Source organism: Phyllobates terribilis, unplaced genomic scaffold (genome assembly GCF_046119375.1).
Source record: "Phyllobates terribilis strain yellow unplaced genomic scaffold, ASM4611937v1 Scaffold_13__5_contigs__length_258822181, whole genome shotgun sequence".
Lineage (NCBI taxonomy): Eukaryota > Metazoa > Chordata > Amphibia > Anura > Dendrobatidae > Phyllobates > Phyllobates terribilis.
Window position 1 is genome coordinate 125,318,998 of NW_027362773.1, and position 15,808 is coordinate 125,334,805.

Sequence of the window (15,808 nt, forward strand, 5' to 3'; positions counted from 1 at the left end):
AATGCTGGTGGGTTGGAGGGCATGGGGGGACCTGACAGGTACCCTATAAATGCTGTACTCCCTGATTTATTTAATGAAAAATAACCTTTGTTCCAGCTATGTCAGCCCCAGGTCTGACACACAACTCCCGAATGTCACGACACCGCCAGCACAACACTGGGCTGACACCCCTGGAGTGGCGCCAGTGCAGGAGGTGTATCTGGTGTTTTTTTAATTTTATGGGGGAATGCAGAATTTAAGAAGCGGTTGTCAAAGTAGTGAACAACTCCTTTTAATAAAACTTAATTAGCAATCTTATATGTATCCTAACATAGTGACAGTTAAAATTGCAACTCATCCTGCAAAAAAAAAACAAAACAAGGCCTCATTTAATTACGTTGATATAAAAAGGTAATTAAAAAAAAAAGTCATAGATTTTAGAATGCTATGATGAAATTATGAAAAAAAAAATCTCAACCCGGGATAGTCCTGTCACAATCCTTATCATGTGAACATGCTCTTATTGATTACTGCTTGTAACTTTCTGTTCCGGCATCAATCTGTGGGAATGTCTGGGGGCTGTATGATGAGTGAGAGATCAGATGACTGTCGCAGGAGGAATATTTGATCATCTAGTTGTCTGGCATTAAATGGTACATGCATGCAATAATAATTGGTAATGCAATGTTAACAATATTTTGCATGTTGACTAGTGATGAGCAAGCACTAAAATGCTCAGGTACTCGTTGTTCGAGTCGAGCAAATTGGAATGCTTGAGTGCTCGGTCCGAGTAACGAGCCCAATGTAAGTCTATGGGAAACTCGAGCATTTTTCCAGTGCCGCCCCCCCCCCCCCACCTCTTCCAGCGGTCTGCAGAGGGCCTGAAAATTGCCCAAATCGATGGGAACAGTGCTCAAATGACATGGGAACAACATGGGGAAGACCCCTGGAAGCATCTGACTCCCAGGTCACTGCTGTCAACAATGTTGTCAGAGCTATTACGCCACTTTTATGGACTCACAATAAAACATGCAAAAACGAAACCAAAATGGATTTTCTTGAGAAATACAGTTAGGCCCATATATTTTTGGACAGAGGCAACATTTTTCTAATTTTGGTTCTAGACATTACCACAATGAATTTTAAACCAAACAATTCAGATGCAGTTGAAGTTCAGAATTTCAGCTTTCATTTGAGGGTATCCACATTAAAATTGGAAGAAGGGTTTAGGAGTTTCAGCTCCTTAACATGTGCCACCCTGTTTTTAAAGGGACCAAAAGTAATTGGACAGATTAAATAATTGTAAATAAAATGTTCATTTCTAGTACTTGGTTGAAAACCCTTTGTTGGCAATGACTGCCTGAAGTCTTGAACTCATGGACATCACCAGACGCTGTTTCCTCCTTTTTGATGCTCTGCCAGGCCTTCACTGTGGTGGTTTTCAGTTGCTGTTTGTTTGTGGGCCTTTCTTTCTGAAGTTTAGTCTTTAAGGCTGCGTGCACACGATGCGTTTTTCATGCGTTTATGCTGCGAAATTTCCGCAGCGGAAACGCATCAAAAACGCATGGTAATCCGCACCCCATGGTCCCCAATGGCATTCCGCAATGTCAATGCACATGCTGCGGATTTTTCTGCAGCGTTTCTGCAGCGCTCCTAAATCCGCAGCATGTTCATTCATTTTGCGGAAGCGCCGCCATTGACTTGCATTGAGATGCATAGAATGCGCGTCTGTACATTTGTACAAGCGGATTCTATGCGTCTCTATGTGCGGATGGTACCCAGTTCTGGAGGAGAGAAGACTCTCATCCAGACCTGGGTACCATTGTACCTGTAAAAAAAGAATAAAATAATAAAGTTAGATTCACCTTTCCGATGGCTCTCTCTGCATGCCGGCAGCGCTGAAGGACCTTCGGTGACGTCAGTCATGTGACCGCAGGCCCTTCACCGCTGTGTCTCGCGATATGCCGGCAGCCGGGAACCAGACAGGAACGAGCGCTGCAGCACACGCCGGGACATCGGGGGTGAGTATAGCTTTATTTTTTTTATTTTTACGGTCACACTATATAAATCCATGCTGTTTGCATGGATTTATATAGTGTGACCTAGTTGTCAAGCACTTTCCAAGTGATGCTATCGCCTGGAAAGCGCTTGTCAATCTGCATGCGGAAACACATGTATTCCGCATGTATGCTGCAGGAAAAACGCATGCACAATCTGCATGCGTTTTTTCTGCCAGGGAGATGCAGAAATGCTGCAGAAATTTTCTGCTTCATTTCTGCATCGTGGGCACATAGCCTAACAAGTGAAATGCATGCTCAATTTGGTTGAGATCAGGTGACTGACTTGGCCATTCCAGAATATTCCACTTCTTTGCTTTAATAAACTCCTGGGTTGCTTTGGCTTTGTTTTGGGTCATTGATCGTCGTTTCGTACTACAGATGGACAATCAGTTTGGCTACATTTGGCTGGATCTGAGCACACAGTGGCTCTGAAGACATCAGAATTCATTCGGCTGCTTCTGTCCTGTGTCACATCATCAATAAACACTAGTGACCCAGTGCCACTGGCAACCGTGCATGCCCAAGCTATCACACTGCCTCCGCCATGTTTTACAGATGATGTGGTATGCTTTGGATCATAAGCTGTACCACGCCTTCGCCCTACTTTTCTCTTTCCATCATTCTGGTAGAGGTTGATCTTTGTTTCATCTGTCCAAAGAATGTTCTTCCAGAACTGTGCTGCCTTTTTTAGATGTTTTTTTAGCAAAGTCCAGTCTAGCCTTTTTATTCTTGATGCTTATGAGTGGCTTGCACCGTGCTGTGAACCCTCTGTAATTACTTTCATGCAGTCTTCTCTTTATGGTAGATTTGGATATTGATACGCCTACCTCCTGGAGAGCGTTGTTCACTTGGTTGGCTGTTGTGAAGGGGTTTCTCTTAATCATGGAGATTATTCTGCGATCATCCACCACTGTTGTCTTCCGTGGGCGCCCAGGTCTTTTTGCATTGATGAGTTCACCAGTGCTTTCTTTCTTTCTCAGGATGTACCAAACTGTAGATTTTGCCACTCCTAATATTGTAGCAATTTCTTGGATGGGTTTTTTCTGTTTTTGCAGCTTAAGGATGGCTTGTTTCACCTGCATGGAGAGCTCCTTTGACCGCATGTTTACTTCACTGCAAAACCTTCCAAATGCAAGTCCCACACCTCAAATCAACTCCAGGCCTTTTATCTGCTTAATTGAGAATGACATAAAGAAGGGATTGCACACACCTGTCCATGAAATAGCCTTGGAGTCAATTGTCCAATTACTTTTGGTCCCTTTAAAAACAGGGTGGCACATGTTAAGGAGCTGAAACTCCTAAACCCTTCTTCCAATTTTAATGTGGATACCCTCAAATGAAAGCTGAAATTCTGAACTTCAACTGCATCTGAATTGTTTTGTTTAAAATTCATTGTGGTAATGTCTAGAACCAAAATTAGAAAAATGTTGTCTCTGTCCAAATATATATGGACCTAACTGTATGTTAAGGAACATCCTTTCCAGGGTAATGACTTGTATCTAAGGTAAAATAAATAACCAAAACCAAAAATACTCCTTAACACCTTGGGCTATGTAAACACGTAGCGTTTTTGCACTTTTGCATTGCTTTCAATGGTGAAAAATACATTCACTGGTAAATGTCATTTTAACATTTTACTACCTTTTATCTTCCCATGTGGTTTGTGAGACCTGATCAGACACATCCTGTTTCATTTATGAAGGAGGGACTCTTAAAGTCACAAAGCTTATTTTTATAGGGCCATCTGGCGGCCCTTACTATTCTTAAAGAGCTATCAGCCTGCTATGCTTTGTTCCCATTATTAACGAGTGGGTCTCTTTATACTGTTATTGCATATGCAGTGACTGCAACGGCTGCCAAAATATTGGAGGCACTCCAATGCCCCTTGCAAGACATGTAGATATGGTGGTGGAAGATGAGGAGAAGGCGGACAAGAGCAAATGGACAAAATCAGGAAGCGTATACCAATGTCTAAGTGTGGAGACAGAGGTGCATGGGATAGTGTTAGACCTCCCAAAGAAAAGACACTGTATTTAAGTTTGTTACGCTGCTATCATTTGGTGGTGTTGAGAAGTCTGGCCCAATCCAGCCCTTGTTCATTTTTATAAGAGTCAGCCTGTCAGCATTTTCAGTCGACAGGCGGATGCACTTATCAGTTATAATTCCACCAGCGGCACTAAAAACCTGCTCTGCCAAAACGCTGGTGGCAGGGCAGGCCAGGACCTCCAAGGCGTAGAGAGCCAGTTCATGCCACGTGTCCAGCTTGGGTACCCAATAATTTAAAAGGCACAGAGGAATCGGAGGACGTTGGTATGGTCGGAAAGGTACTCCTTCAGCATCATCCCAAACTTTTCCCTCCTTGTGAGACTACCCCGCGCATCAGGGCTTGTGTGATTGGCAAGGTTTGAGAAAACCGTCCCAGAACTTTGACAGTGTTCTCCTGCCTCTGCTGGATTGGATTTCTGTGTCTCTCGTCTGTACTTCTTGGTTGTCCAACAAACTGTGACCTCTGGTTCCAGCGTTTTTAGATGGGAATTTTTTTTTAACAATTCCTCAACAAGGGCATTCTGGTACTGTCCCATTTTATTAGGCCTGTCCGGCAAGGGAATAAGAGACAGAGTTCTCCTTGTAGCATGGGTCTAGAAGTGTCACCAACCAGTAATGACTGTCACCCAAAATTTGGATAACGCGAGGGACACGGGAAAGGCAGCATAACATAAACTCAGCCATGTGTGACAGACTGCTAACAGGCAAGACTTCCGTGTCCTCACTAAGAGCACGCCTGACCATGTCCTCCTCCTTCTCCTCCTCCTCCAACAGTTGTGCGGGTAGGATCGTCTATAGTGCAGGAAACTAGCTCCTGTTCTTCCTCTTTGTCACCCAATCCACGTTGGGATGAGATGAGGCTGGGCTGTATGGAATCACCCTGTATGGTTCCTTGCTTCATCTCATCATGCTCCGCCTGCAATGCCTCCTCTTTAATTGTGAGCAGCAAGCATTTCAGAAGACAGAGAAGCGGGATGGTGACACAAATTATAGCATCATCGTCACTCACCATCTTGGTGGAGTCCTCCAAGGTTTGGAGGGTGGTACATATGTCTGACCTCCATGCCCACTCCTGAGGTCTTGTGTGGAGGCTGACCTGAATACCAATGGCCGTGTTGATGCTTGCTGGTAGTCAATAACTGCCCTCTGCTGCTCACAAATCCTTCCCAACATCTGCAATGTAGAGTTCCAACGCGTGGGGACATCGCAGATCAGTTGGTGAGCTGGAAGCTGCAAACGCTGCTGAAGCACGGCAAGGGCGATGGAAGCTGTAGCTGATTTTCTAAAATGGGGACACACGCGGCGTACTTTGACAAGCAGATCCGGGTAGGTTTTGAGAAACCGCTGAACCACAAGGTTAAGCACATGGGCCAGGCATGGTACGTGTGTGAGCTCGCTTCTCTTCAGAGCCGCCAACAGGTTCTGGCCATTGTCACACACCACCATGCCTGGCTGAAGGTTCAGAGGTGTCAGCCACAGATATGCCTGCTCTTTCAGAGCTGTATACAACTCTTCAGTGGTGTGCGGTTTGTCACCTAAGCATATTCACTTCAGCAAAGCCGGTTGCCACTTGGCTGAGGCAGTGCTGCAGCACTTCCAGCTTGTGACTGGTGTGGTCATTTTGGAGATGGAGGAGGAGGTGCATGAGCTGTAGAATATGGGGGCAACCCTGATTAACCCAAGGCCCGCAATCCTCAGCTTTGGGAGGACGTGTTCCGTCCCAAGGTCCGACTGGGTCCCAGCTTCCACTATATTAACCCAGTGTGCCGTCAGCGAGATGTACCGTCCCTGACCACTAGCACTTATCCATGTGTCCGTGATAAGGTGAACCTTCCCAGTAACTGTGTTGTTGAGGTCATGGCTAATGTTCTGGGACACGTGCTTGTGTAATGTGGGGACGGCACACCGGGAGAAATGGTGGCGGCTGGGGACCGAGTATCGAGGGGCGGCCACCGCCATCAGGTTGCGGAAAGCTTCCGTCTTCACGAGCCTAAGAGGCAACATTTTGTGTGCAAGCATTTGTGAAATGTGTGAATTTAGTAGTGTGACCTGTGGGGCGTTGGCTACGTATTTGCGCTTGCTTTCCAAGGACTGGGGTAGAGACAACTGAATGCTGTGCTGGGACAAGGATGTGGACATGATTGCTGATGGTGCTAGTTGAGAGTGTGCAACGACAGGTGCAGGGCGGGAGACATCTTTGCATGTGCCATGGACAGGTGATTGGCGTGCACGCACAACAGCGGAACAAGCAGTGGTTTCACCCGCAGACACTGTTGCTGGACCCTGGCCTTTTTGTGGTTATCTGCACAGTCTTTAAAAAACAACCAGACTCTGGAAGACCTAACATTTGTACTGGCGACTTCCGCCGTGTTGGTGTTCCGGGGACTGGTTGCCCGCCTTGTGTCTTTGGCCACCACACTGCTTCTTCCTGCCTGTTATGGTGCTACGCCTCTTTCCCCGTGTGTGCTGCTGTCCTCGCTCTGCATGTCCCCCTGCCAGGTTGGGTCAGTGGCTTCATCATCCACCACCGCATCTTCCACTTCCACACCCTGGTCCTCCTCCTGACTTTCTGGCAATTGTGTCTCATCATCATCCACCTCTTGCGACTGTAATTGCCCTTTCCCACCGTCGCCTTCGTGTGACTGTGGCTGCTCAAATATTTGGGCATTGCTTGAAGCTGGCCGGGCGAGAGGCCCAAATCTATAAATTGAAGAGCTGTTCACTTTTCCAAGTGTCCAAGTGTGGGATCAGTTGTCTCCGGGCGCTTGGCATGGTGGGAGGAAGGAGGATCAGGGTGAGGAATATGTGGTCCAGACTCATGGCTACTGAGACTTAACCATGTGGAAGACAGGAGGGTGTGGTGGTGGTGGTGGTGGTGGTGGTGGCGGCGGCATAGTGACTGGAAGCATTAACTCATTATCTGCTATTACCCAAAAAAACAAACTTTTGACACTGTGTTCAATAGTGGTATACTGCGGTCCCCTAGTAATTGGGACAGGAAGGTCGAGAGACAAGATGTGGGTGTTTGTTGTGGCACAATTTCAGCTTGCCCACGGCCTTGTCCTCTGCATGTACAATCACCATCACGTCCACTTCCCCGTCTCTTGCCAAGGGGCTTGCCCGTTTTAAATGGAGGACAATATTTTCCACATTCACTACAAATGGCTGGATTTGGACCGCAGTTATGTGATAGGTCTGACTGCCAACCATGGTTTTAAATAGTGGGCTTGTAGTTTACTATAATTCACAGCAACCGACTGACACACTGCAACAAACTGTAAATGGAGGTCAATATTTTCCACGTTCACTACAAATTTCTGGATTTTTTATTGCTGTAATATAGGAAAGATCTGGTTGTATTCTGCAGTGCTAACAAGCAAATGGAGCAAAAAAAATGGTGCACTCTGGATTGCTTTTTAAGCAAATAATCAGGATTATAATCAGAAAAAAAATTAGCCCTGGCCCCTGATATCTGGGGCTATGTCTACAAATATCTGTAACAGCAGGATGAGACAGAACGTGCAATGAACCCTCTTGTGCTGTATGCACTGCCACAAACCCTGCCTGCCTTGCTTTTAAAGCAAATAATCAGGATTAAGATAAAAAAAAAAAAATTGCCCTGGCCCCTGATATTTGGGGCTAGGTCTACGGATATCTGTAACAGCAGGAGCAGACAGAACGTACAATGGACGCTATTGTGCTGTATTCAGTGTTCACAAATTTCTCTGCCAGCCTAACTCCTGCTATCACCACTGAATATATGTAGCTGGATTAGTCCTCAGAAGGACTGTTAGTTCAGATGGATATATAGATATGTTGTGGAATACCTACTCTAACTAATAAACAAGCAAATCTCTACCTCACGCAGCAGCACCTCTCCCTACTGTCTATTTCCGGGTTAGACACTGATGAGCATAGGGGCACCAGGTCTTATATAGACCTGATGACGCTATGCGGCCAGCCAATCACTGTAATGCCACAACCAACATGGCTACGGCATTACCGTGTGTGGCAGGCAACCCTTGCATGTTAATTGGCTCTCTAAAGCGCGTCAAACATGCAGGGCGAGGACCCGAGCAACCCTGGAAATACTAGCCCAGTGCTGAGCATGCTGAGCATGTTGAGCACAGTGATGATCGGGCGAGCACCGCTCTTCACGAATGTTGAACATTACGGTTGACTTCCCCGGCTGTGGACTTAGACTTGCGTTCCCATGATTTAACCCTGGATTCTACGTTTTTTTTCCATAAGACTTTGCATTCATTAATATGGGTGGATAAAGACTGACTTTTTAATGTTTAGTTGGATAGGACTGAAGCGTTAAAAAGTGGCCTCATGAGTTTATTATTTGCATGAATTTGAATGTGATTTTATAGTGTCAGCACTGTGAAGCCAAATGCTTTGCTATCTTGTAATCCTCTTGTATGGGGTTTATATGCAGTGTCCAACATTTCAGCTCTGTGGAGACATGTTGACACATGTGTTGTACCATCATACTGAAGTGCTGCTGTAATTCCATAGTCTTCCTCTGATCTGTAGCTAGATACTGTTGCTGTGTAGAAAACATTGAATTCAGATATTAATACAAGATGAGACTTGTCACTCCAGTGCCTCTGGGTATAATAGCCAGTCTTTCAAGCCCGAAGTCACACACTGGTTTTCAGTTAAAAAAAACAAAACCAAACACAACCGACAGCTAACATGGCACGCGTTTCTTCCTACTAAACAGATCCTAATGTAAGACATGGGAAATAACACACAGGTTATGAAAGTATTACAGGAGTAAATTGCATTGCTGCAATAATTACTATGCAAATTTTGTTCAAACTGCCCAAGTCTCCCCCACCATGAGAAAGCGACCTCATTCTCCACACCTGCCTATCAGCCGCCTCCTACTGAAGGGGGGGGGGTTTGCTTTCTCCTCTGCAGTGTTGTTTTTAGTTTTGTTTTTTTTTTCCTTCAATTTGTAATGTTATTGGAGAAATCTGCTTCTTTCTCCTCCAGGACTGATCGTTCATTTTCAAAATTCTTAATTCACTGGTAAAGATCTGTATCCAGTGAAGACTGATTCTTACATTACTGAGAGAGAATCTTATCAGTAACAACGGTCACCTCCTATGTAGAGGGGAGGAGCTTAACCTCTAACTCCTCCCTTTTCCCCTCCATCCCATCTACATACAATCTTATCCACACCAACTGCCATCTTCTATCTCCGTAATGTAATAATCTGTCTTCAGATTTTACTGGGGAATTGAGAATTTTAAAAATTAAAGATCCGAGACGGAGCAGATTTTTCTGATAAGATATATTACAAAGTTGCTTATTTTGATATGTATTATTGTACTTTTTAACTTAAAAAGTACAACTGTTTATTTTAATTCTTAAGTTCCTTCTTTGATGCTACTTTCCACATGAGGGTAGGGGCTTATTCAGACATCGCTTTTTTTTCTTGTACAAGTCCCATCCGTGTTTTCACACTTTTATAACTCGTTCCTTTGATTGCCTTTGGAGTAGTTCAGATGTTTTTGCACTCGTATGACATCCATATGCTGTCCATTTTACACAGACTGAAGCTTGAGAAACCTCCTTATTGTCTGTTAGTTTTTCTTGAAGGAAAAAAAAAAATACTCTGCTGAAACTTGGGCCATTTTTTTGCGTATGAGAAAAATCGCTGACATGTGAATGAGCCCTTAAGCTGAGATGATACGCACGCTTATCAGCTGTGACTGTCTCCATGTGTGTGCCTGTCTGCATTGTCTGCATTGCCATTTACCTGCACTGGTCAGACCAGACTAGAGCATGATACAATTTTTTTTCACATGGACCCGAGGTTCCAGGTGACCAAAACTTTGTGTGCCCTAGCACATAGACTAACATTGGATCTGTGTGCTGTCCTTTTTCCACACATGGTTAAAAATTCTATTTTGCATGAACTTACTTACATTGAGGAAGGAGGGATATTACACTTGGGCCAAGGCTCCACTATCAGTATTCGGTCAGTATTTATTCTCAGGAGTGGGAGATAAATGCAGAATTGGTGACTTGTTTCTATTATACCTTTTCTCTGATTGTTCCTCACCTGGTTTTGGCTCCCACTCCTGAGAAAAAATGCTGACCGAATACTGATAGTGAGGCCGTAGCCTTACCAGTGGTCGCTCCAATTCTCCATGTTGTCAATATGTACTAGACCATTATGGTGATGCACATTGGGAATAGGTGGTTTTCTTGCCTTTGTGTTGTATTTGGCCTAATAAAAATGTAATGATCTCCCTGAGGGTAATACGCAGCGTAGAGTCATGATGAGTATTTTCCCTTCATTTTAATAGTGTAGTATAAAATGCATCATCCTGATACTTTTGTGGTTTGGTTGTATTCTGTGACTTTATTTTTACTTTTTTTATTTTTATTACAAATAGCATTAATTATCTCATCATGCAAAGAACTTGTCCTTCTACACAGTTACAGCATGTGTTTCTGGGATCAAGAATGTAACCATGAATGACATATAGTTTCTATCACTACTTTGAATATTCGAGTATGTACCAAGATTGGAAGTTGCCCTCTATCCATGGGATAGGGCACAACTTGATGATCACTCGAGGTCCGAGTGTAGGGACACCCACTGATCCCGAGAACATGGCTCTGAAGAGCGCAGCATTTGGCCATCTCTGGTGGTCCCATTGAGAATGGATGGAGTAGAGGTGTGCTTGCTTGGATTCCGCTACATTTAGAGGAGCTCAACTGTCAGACCGCCAGGGATTGTGAAGTTAGGTTGTATCAATAAGGGTAACATGTAATCTTGACACATACATTTTAAGTTTAGGGTTACGTGGCTAAATTTGGATTCAAGTTGAAGTAAAATTTCAGAAATATATTAATCTCAAATGTTTCTTTATCGGCAACAGTGTTATCACCCAAAAAATTCAACATGGTTACACTTTTGTCTTGAGAAGACCCTGCAACAGTTTGTATCATTTAGGAAAATATTGAAGTCGTATTGTGGTATATTAATGTTGACCTTCTTTCAAACTCCATTAATGGGGATGTCTGTGAAGAAATGATTGATGGACATAGGATAGGAGCTGGGCTGCTGCAGCAATACTGAGTGGGGCTCCTCGGAGAAGCTCTATGCATAATCCAGTGGCCACCAGAGCTGTCTTCAACTGATCATAGTTTGTTGGGTGTCGGACCCCCCCACCCACCAATCTCATATTGATGACAATCCTCAATCATTTCTGCCCGGACAACCCATTTAAGTTCAATGTATAATTCTAACAATTCTACATAAAGCTAATGCCGATTGCCCAATAATGGTGGACAAAATTCCTTCTGAACTTCTAATATTGTGTACGTTTTAATGTGATTTTGCAGGTAAAAAAAAAAAAATTTGTACAGATCTATCCTAAATCATAAAACTGTGTAAGGCTATGTGCCCACGTTGCATTTATAAAGCAGAAAATTTCTGCTGCATAAATGCAAGTCCTCTCCCGGAAAAACGCATGCGGAATTCCGCACGCGTTTATCGCGCTTTTTTCGCGCGTTTATCACGCGTTTTCCACATGCGGAATTGCCTTGCGTTTTTTATGCATTGGACAAAGGCAATTCCGCTTGCGGAAACGCAAAATTAAATGACATGCTGCGGATTTTTGAACGCGGCATAAACGCTGCGGAAAAATCCGCAGCATGTGCATAGAAGTTGCGGAAACCCATTGGGGATCATGGGGTGCGGGTTACCAAGCATTTTACAAGCGTTTCCGCTGCGGAAATTCCGCATCAAAAACGCTTGTAAAACGCTACGTGGGCACACAGCCTAAAGGGTATGGAAAGTTGATTATATAAAGTTGATGGTTGAATCTCCAGTAAATGTTTTCTTCTTTTTTTTTTTTTTTTTCAGCTGAGCCCTTTGCCTCAAAGATCAAACAAATGAGGCTCAAAAGAGAAGACTTTGAGATTTTAAAAGTAATTGGGAGAGGAGCGTTTGGCGAGGTAAGAGCAACAAATCCTTAAATATATTTTATGATGCCTCAAAAGTACAGTTTGTCTGGTAGCTGTCTGTGTATTGTACTTATATTGCATATTCTGAACACTTTGCAACTTGAGAATATTGTATTTTATTTTAGCCAATTTAAGAGTTTTTCCAAGGTATAGTGGCTCCTATAACATCCAGAGCTGAGATATGCATGTTCTAGGTTCAATGTCTTATGATCTATTTCTTATGGCTGCCACCTCCAGCTGTGTATGGTATAGGAGACATAGGATATTCAACGTGTTTGTAGCCTGCTTTAGGCCTCATTCATACATCAGATTTTTCCACGTACAAAAAAACAGACTGACTATTCTGATCAGACTTTGACCGGAGTGTGGTTCAAGTATCATCCATTTCTCATACAGTGGGGGAAATAAGTATTTGATACACTGCTGATTTGGCAAGTTTTCCCACCTACAAAGAATGAGAGGTCTGTAATTTTTAACGTAGGTATACTTCACCTGTGAGAGACAGAATCTAAAAATAAAAAAACAGAAATTTACATTGTATGAATTTTAAATAAATAAATTGCATATTATTGAATGAGATAAGTATTTGATCACCTACCAACCAGCAAGAATTCTGGCTCACAGACCTGTTTGTTTTCTTTAAGAATCCCTCCTACTCTGCACTCATTATCTGCATTAATTGCACCTGTTTGAACTCGTTACCTGTATAAAAGACACCAGGGACAAAATTGCTGGGATGGGCTACAGGACAGTAAGCAAGTAGCTTGGAGAGAAGGCAACAACTGTTGGCACAATTATTAGAAAATGAAAGCAACACAAAATGACTGTCAATCTGCCTTGGTCTGGGGTTCCATGCAAGATCTTGCCTTGTGAGGTAAGGATGATTCTGAGAGAGGTCAGGAATCATCCCAGAACTACATGGGAGGACCTGGTCAATGAACTGAAGAGAGCTGGGACCACAGTCTCAAACATTACCGTTAGTAACACACTAAGCCGTCATTGATGAAAATCCTGCAGGGCACGCAAGGTCTCCCTGCTCACGCCAGCACATGTTCAGGCCTGTTTTAAGTTCACCAATGACCATCTGGATGATCCAGAGGAGGCATTGGAGAAGGTTATGTGGTTAGATGAGACCAAAATAGAACTTTTTGTTATCAACTCTACTCGCCATGTTTGGAGGAAGAAGGATGAGTGGGAGAAACATAATATTTTTGGGGTGCTTTTCTGCAAAGGGGACAGGACGACTGCACCATATTGAAGGGAGGATGGATCCTCAGTTAGAGCATTGAAGATGGGTCATGGCTGGGTCTTCCAGGATGACAATGACCCGAAACACACAGCCAGGGCAACTAAGGAGTGTCTTCTTAAGGGCTCATACCCATCTGTGAGAAAAGAAACTGTCTGATTTCTGGACCGAAAAAAAAGACGAGTGTCATGCAATTGCTATGTGATTGCTATGCGAATGGTAATGTATCCATAAAAATCGGATGGCATACGGATGGTCCGTATGCCGTCCATTTTTTTTTTCTCGCACCCATTGACTTGCATTGGTGAGTCTCGTCTGAGATACGCGGCAAATCACAGCATGCTGTAATTTTTTTCTCAGACCGATTTCAGCTGAGAAAAAAATTGCAGATGAGATGTAAGCCATTAAATAACATTGGTCAGAGTGCATTCAATGGGTGCATTGTCTGTTTTTCTCGCAAATGAGTATGAGCCCTAAGAAGCATTTCAAGGTCCTGGAGTAGCCCAGCCAGTCTCCACACCTGAACCCAATAGAAAATCTTTGGAGGGAGCTGAAACTCAATGTTGGCCAGCGACTGCCCCGAAACCTGAAAGATCTGGAGAAGATCTGTATGGAGGAGTGGGCCGAAATCCCTGCTGCAGTGTGTGCAAACTTGGTCAAGAACTACAGGAAACGTCTGACCTCTGCAATTGAAAACAAAGGTTTCAATACCAAATATTAAGTTCTGTTTTTCTATTGTATCCAATAATTATTACATGCAATAAAATGCAAATTAATTATATCAAAATTTATACAATGAGATTTTCTGGATATTTTTTAAGATTTTGTCTCACAGTTCAAGTATACCTACAATAAAAATTACAGACCTCTCCATTTTTTTGTAGGTGGGAAAACTCAGCAGTGAATCAAATACTTATTTTCCCCACTGTATGTGGAGGGGAAAAAAATGAAAAAAACTCCACCTTTTCCATTGTGACAGTCCGTGAAAATCTAACCGCACGCTGATGTCATCCAAGTGCGGTCTGATTTTTACATACCAATTGACTTAAATTGCTGAATTTTCATCCGACCCTCGGCTCAAAATCGGATGTGTCTCTGATATAAAATCCCAGACATGTGAATGGCCCTATAGGCTATCACAGGCATGGGTGAACATCTGATGTCTGAATGAACCCTTTGAGTAAATCTGTCACCAGATTTCACAATACAAACTACATACGTTGTTATATAGATATTTGACCAGATAAGGCTTGAAGCAATCCATGTAAGAATGACTGACTGTTTTTAATCTTTTTTTTTTTTACATTTTTTTAATAGTTTACCCAAACGTTTAAAATGAGCATTTTACTTTTTTTTTTTTTTTTTTTTTTATTATTAAATAACATCTGTAGTTTGGTGAAATATGGTGACCGTTCAGCTTTAAGGTTGTTCTACGTTGAATATAAACGATCTCCACTAAGTGCTAGTGAAGAAGGCAGGTCTCTTCTAATAAAGATCACTTTGCCATCTGTTGCAACTGAACCAATGTCTCTGATTCAGATTTGGAAAATCACCTGAACACTACGGGTGGAAAGGAGAGATGATCAAATAAAGGAGACATCAGGTCAGGTGTGAGCCAGGCTGAGAAATGGTACATCAGCCCAAACAGGTGGCATGTGGGCGCAAGTAGGGATCAACCCATGGGAGTATGTAAAGTCTCTAGAGAACTTGGGTGGCCTCCAACCAAGTTGTTTGGATTCAACATAAAACCTCAAATTTCCTAGTCCTGCTCTTCATTCAAATGTTTGGTGCATCAAGATGTATGTATGTATATATGTACGTACGTACAGGTGCATCTCACTAAATTAGAATATCATCAAAAATGTAATTTATTTCAGTTATTCAATACAAAAAGTGAAACTCATATATTCTATACAAACAGAGTGATTTATTACGGTTAATGTTGATGATTATGGCTTACAGCCTGCAAAGGCTTCCTACGCAATTAAAAAGGCCCCTTAGTCTTTTTCAGTAGGCTCCACAATCATGGGGTAGACTGCTGACTTGATAGATGTCCAGAAGGCAGTCATTGACACACTCCACAAGGTTCCAGAGTTCCAATTTTCATTTGGAAATCAAGGTCCCAGAGTCTGGGGGAAGAGTGGAGAGGCCACAATCCAAGCTGCTTGAGGTCTAGTGTGAAGTTCCCACAATCTGTGATGGTTTGGGGAGCCATGTCATCTGCTGGTGTAGGTCCACTGTGTTTTTTATCAAGACCAAAGTCAGCGCAGCCGTCTACCAGGAAATTTTAGAGCACTTCATGCTTCCCTCTGCCGACAAGATTTTTGGAGATGGAAATGTGATTTTCCAGCAGGACTTGGCACCTGTCCACACTGCCAAAAGTACCAATACCTGGTTTACAAACCACAGTATCACTGTGCTTGATTGGCCAGCAAACTCGCCTGACCTTAACCCATAGAGAATCTATGGGGTATTGTCAAGA

At 43.2% G+C, this 15,808-nt stretch overlaps 1 protein-coding gene across 1 annotated transcript in view; it reads left to right on the forward strand.

Moving 5' to 3' along the window:
- The window catches only part of CDC42BPG (CDC42 binding protein kinase gamma), a 150,403-nt gene that overhangs the window by 77,565 nt on the left and 57,030 nt on the right, over positions 1-15,808 (forward strand). Inside the window, exon 2 of the mRNA XM_073658602.1 lies at positions 11,980-12,071. Within this exon, the coding sequence (XP_073514703.1) occupies positions 11,980-12,071 (92 nt within the window). The remainder of the gene's footprint in view (positions 1-11,979; positions 12,072-15,808) is intronic.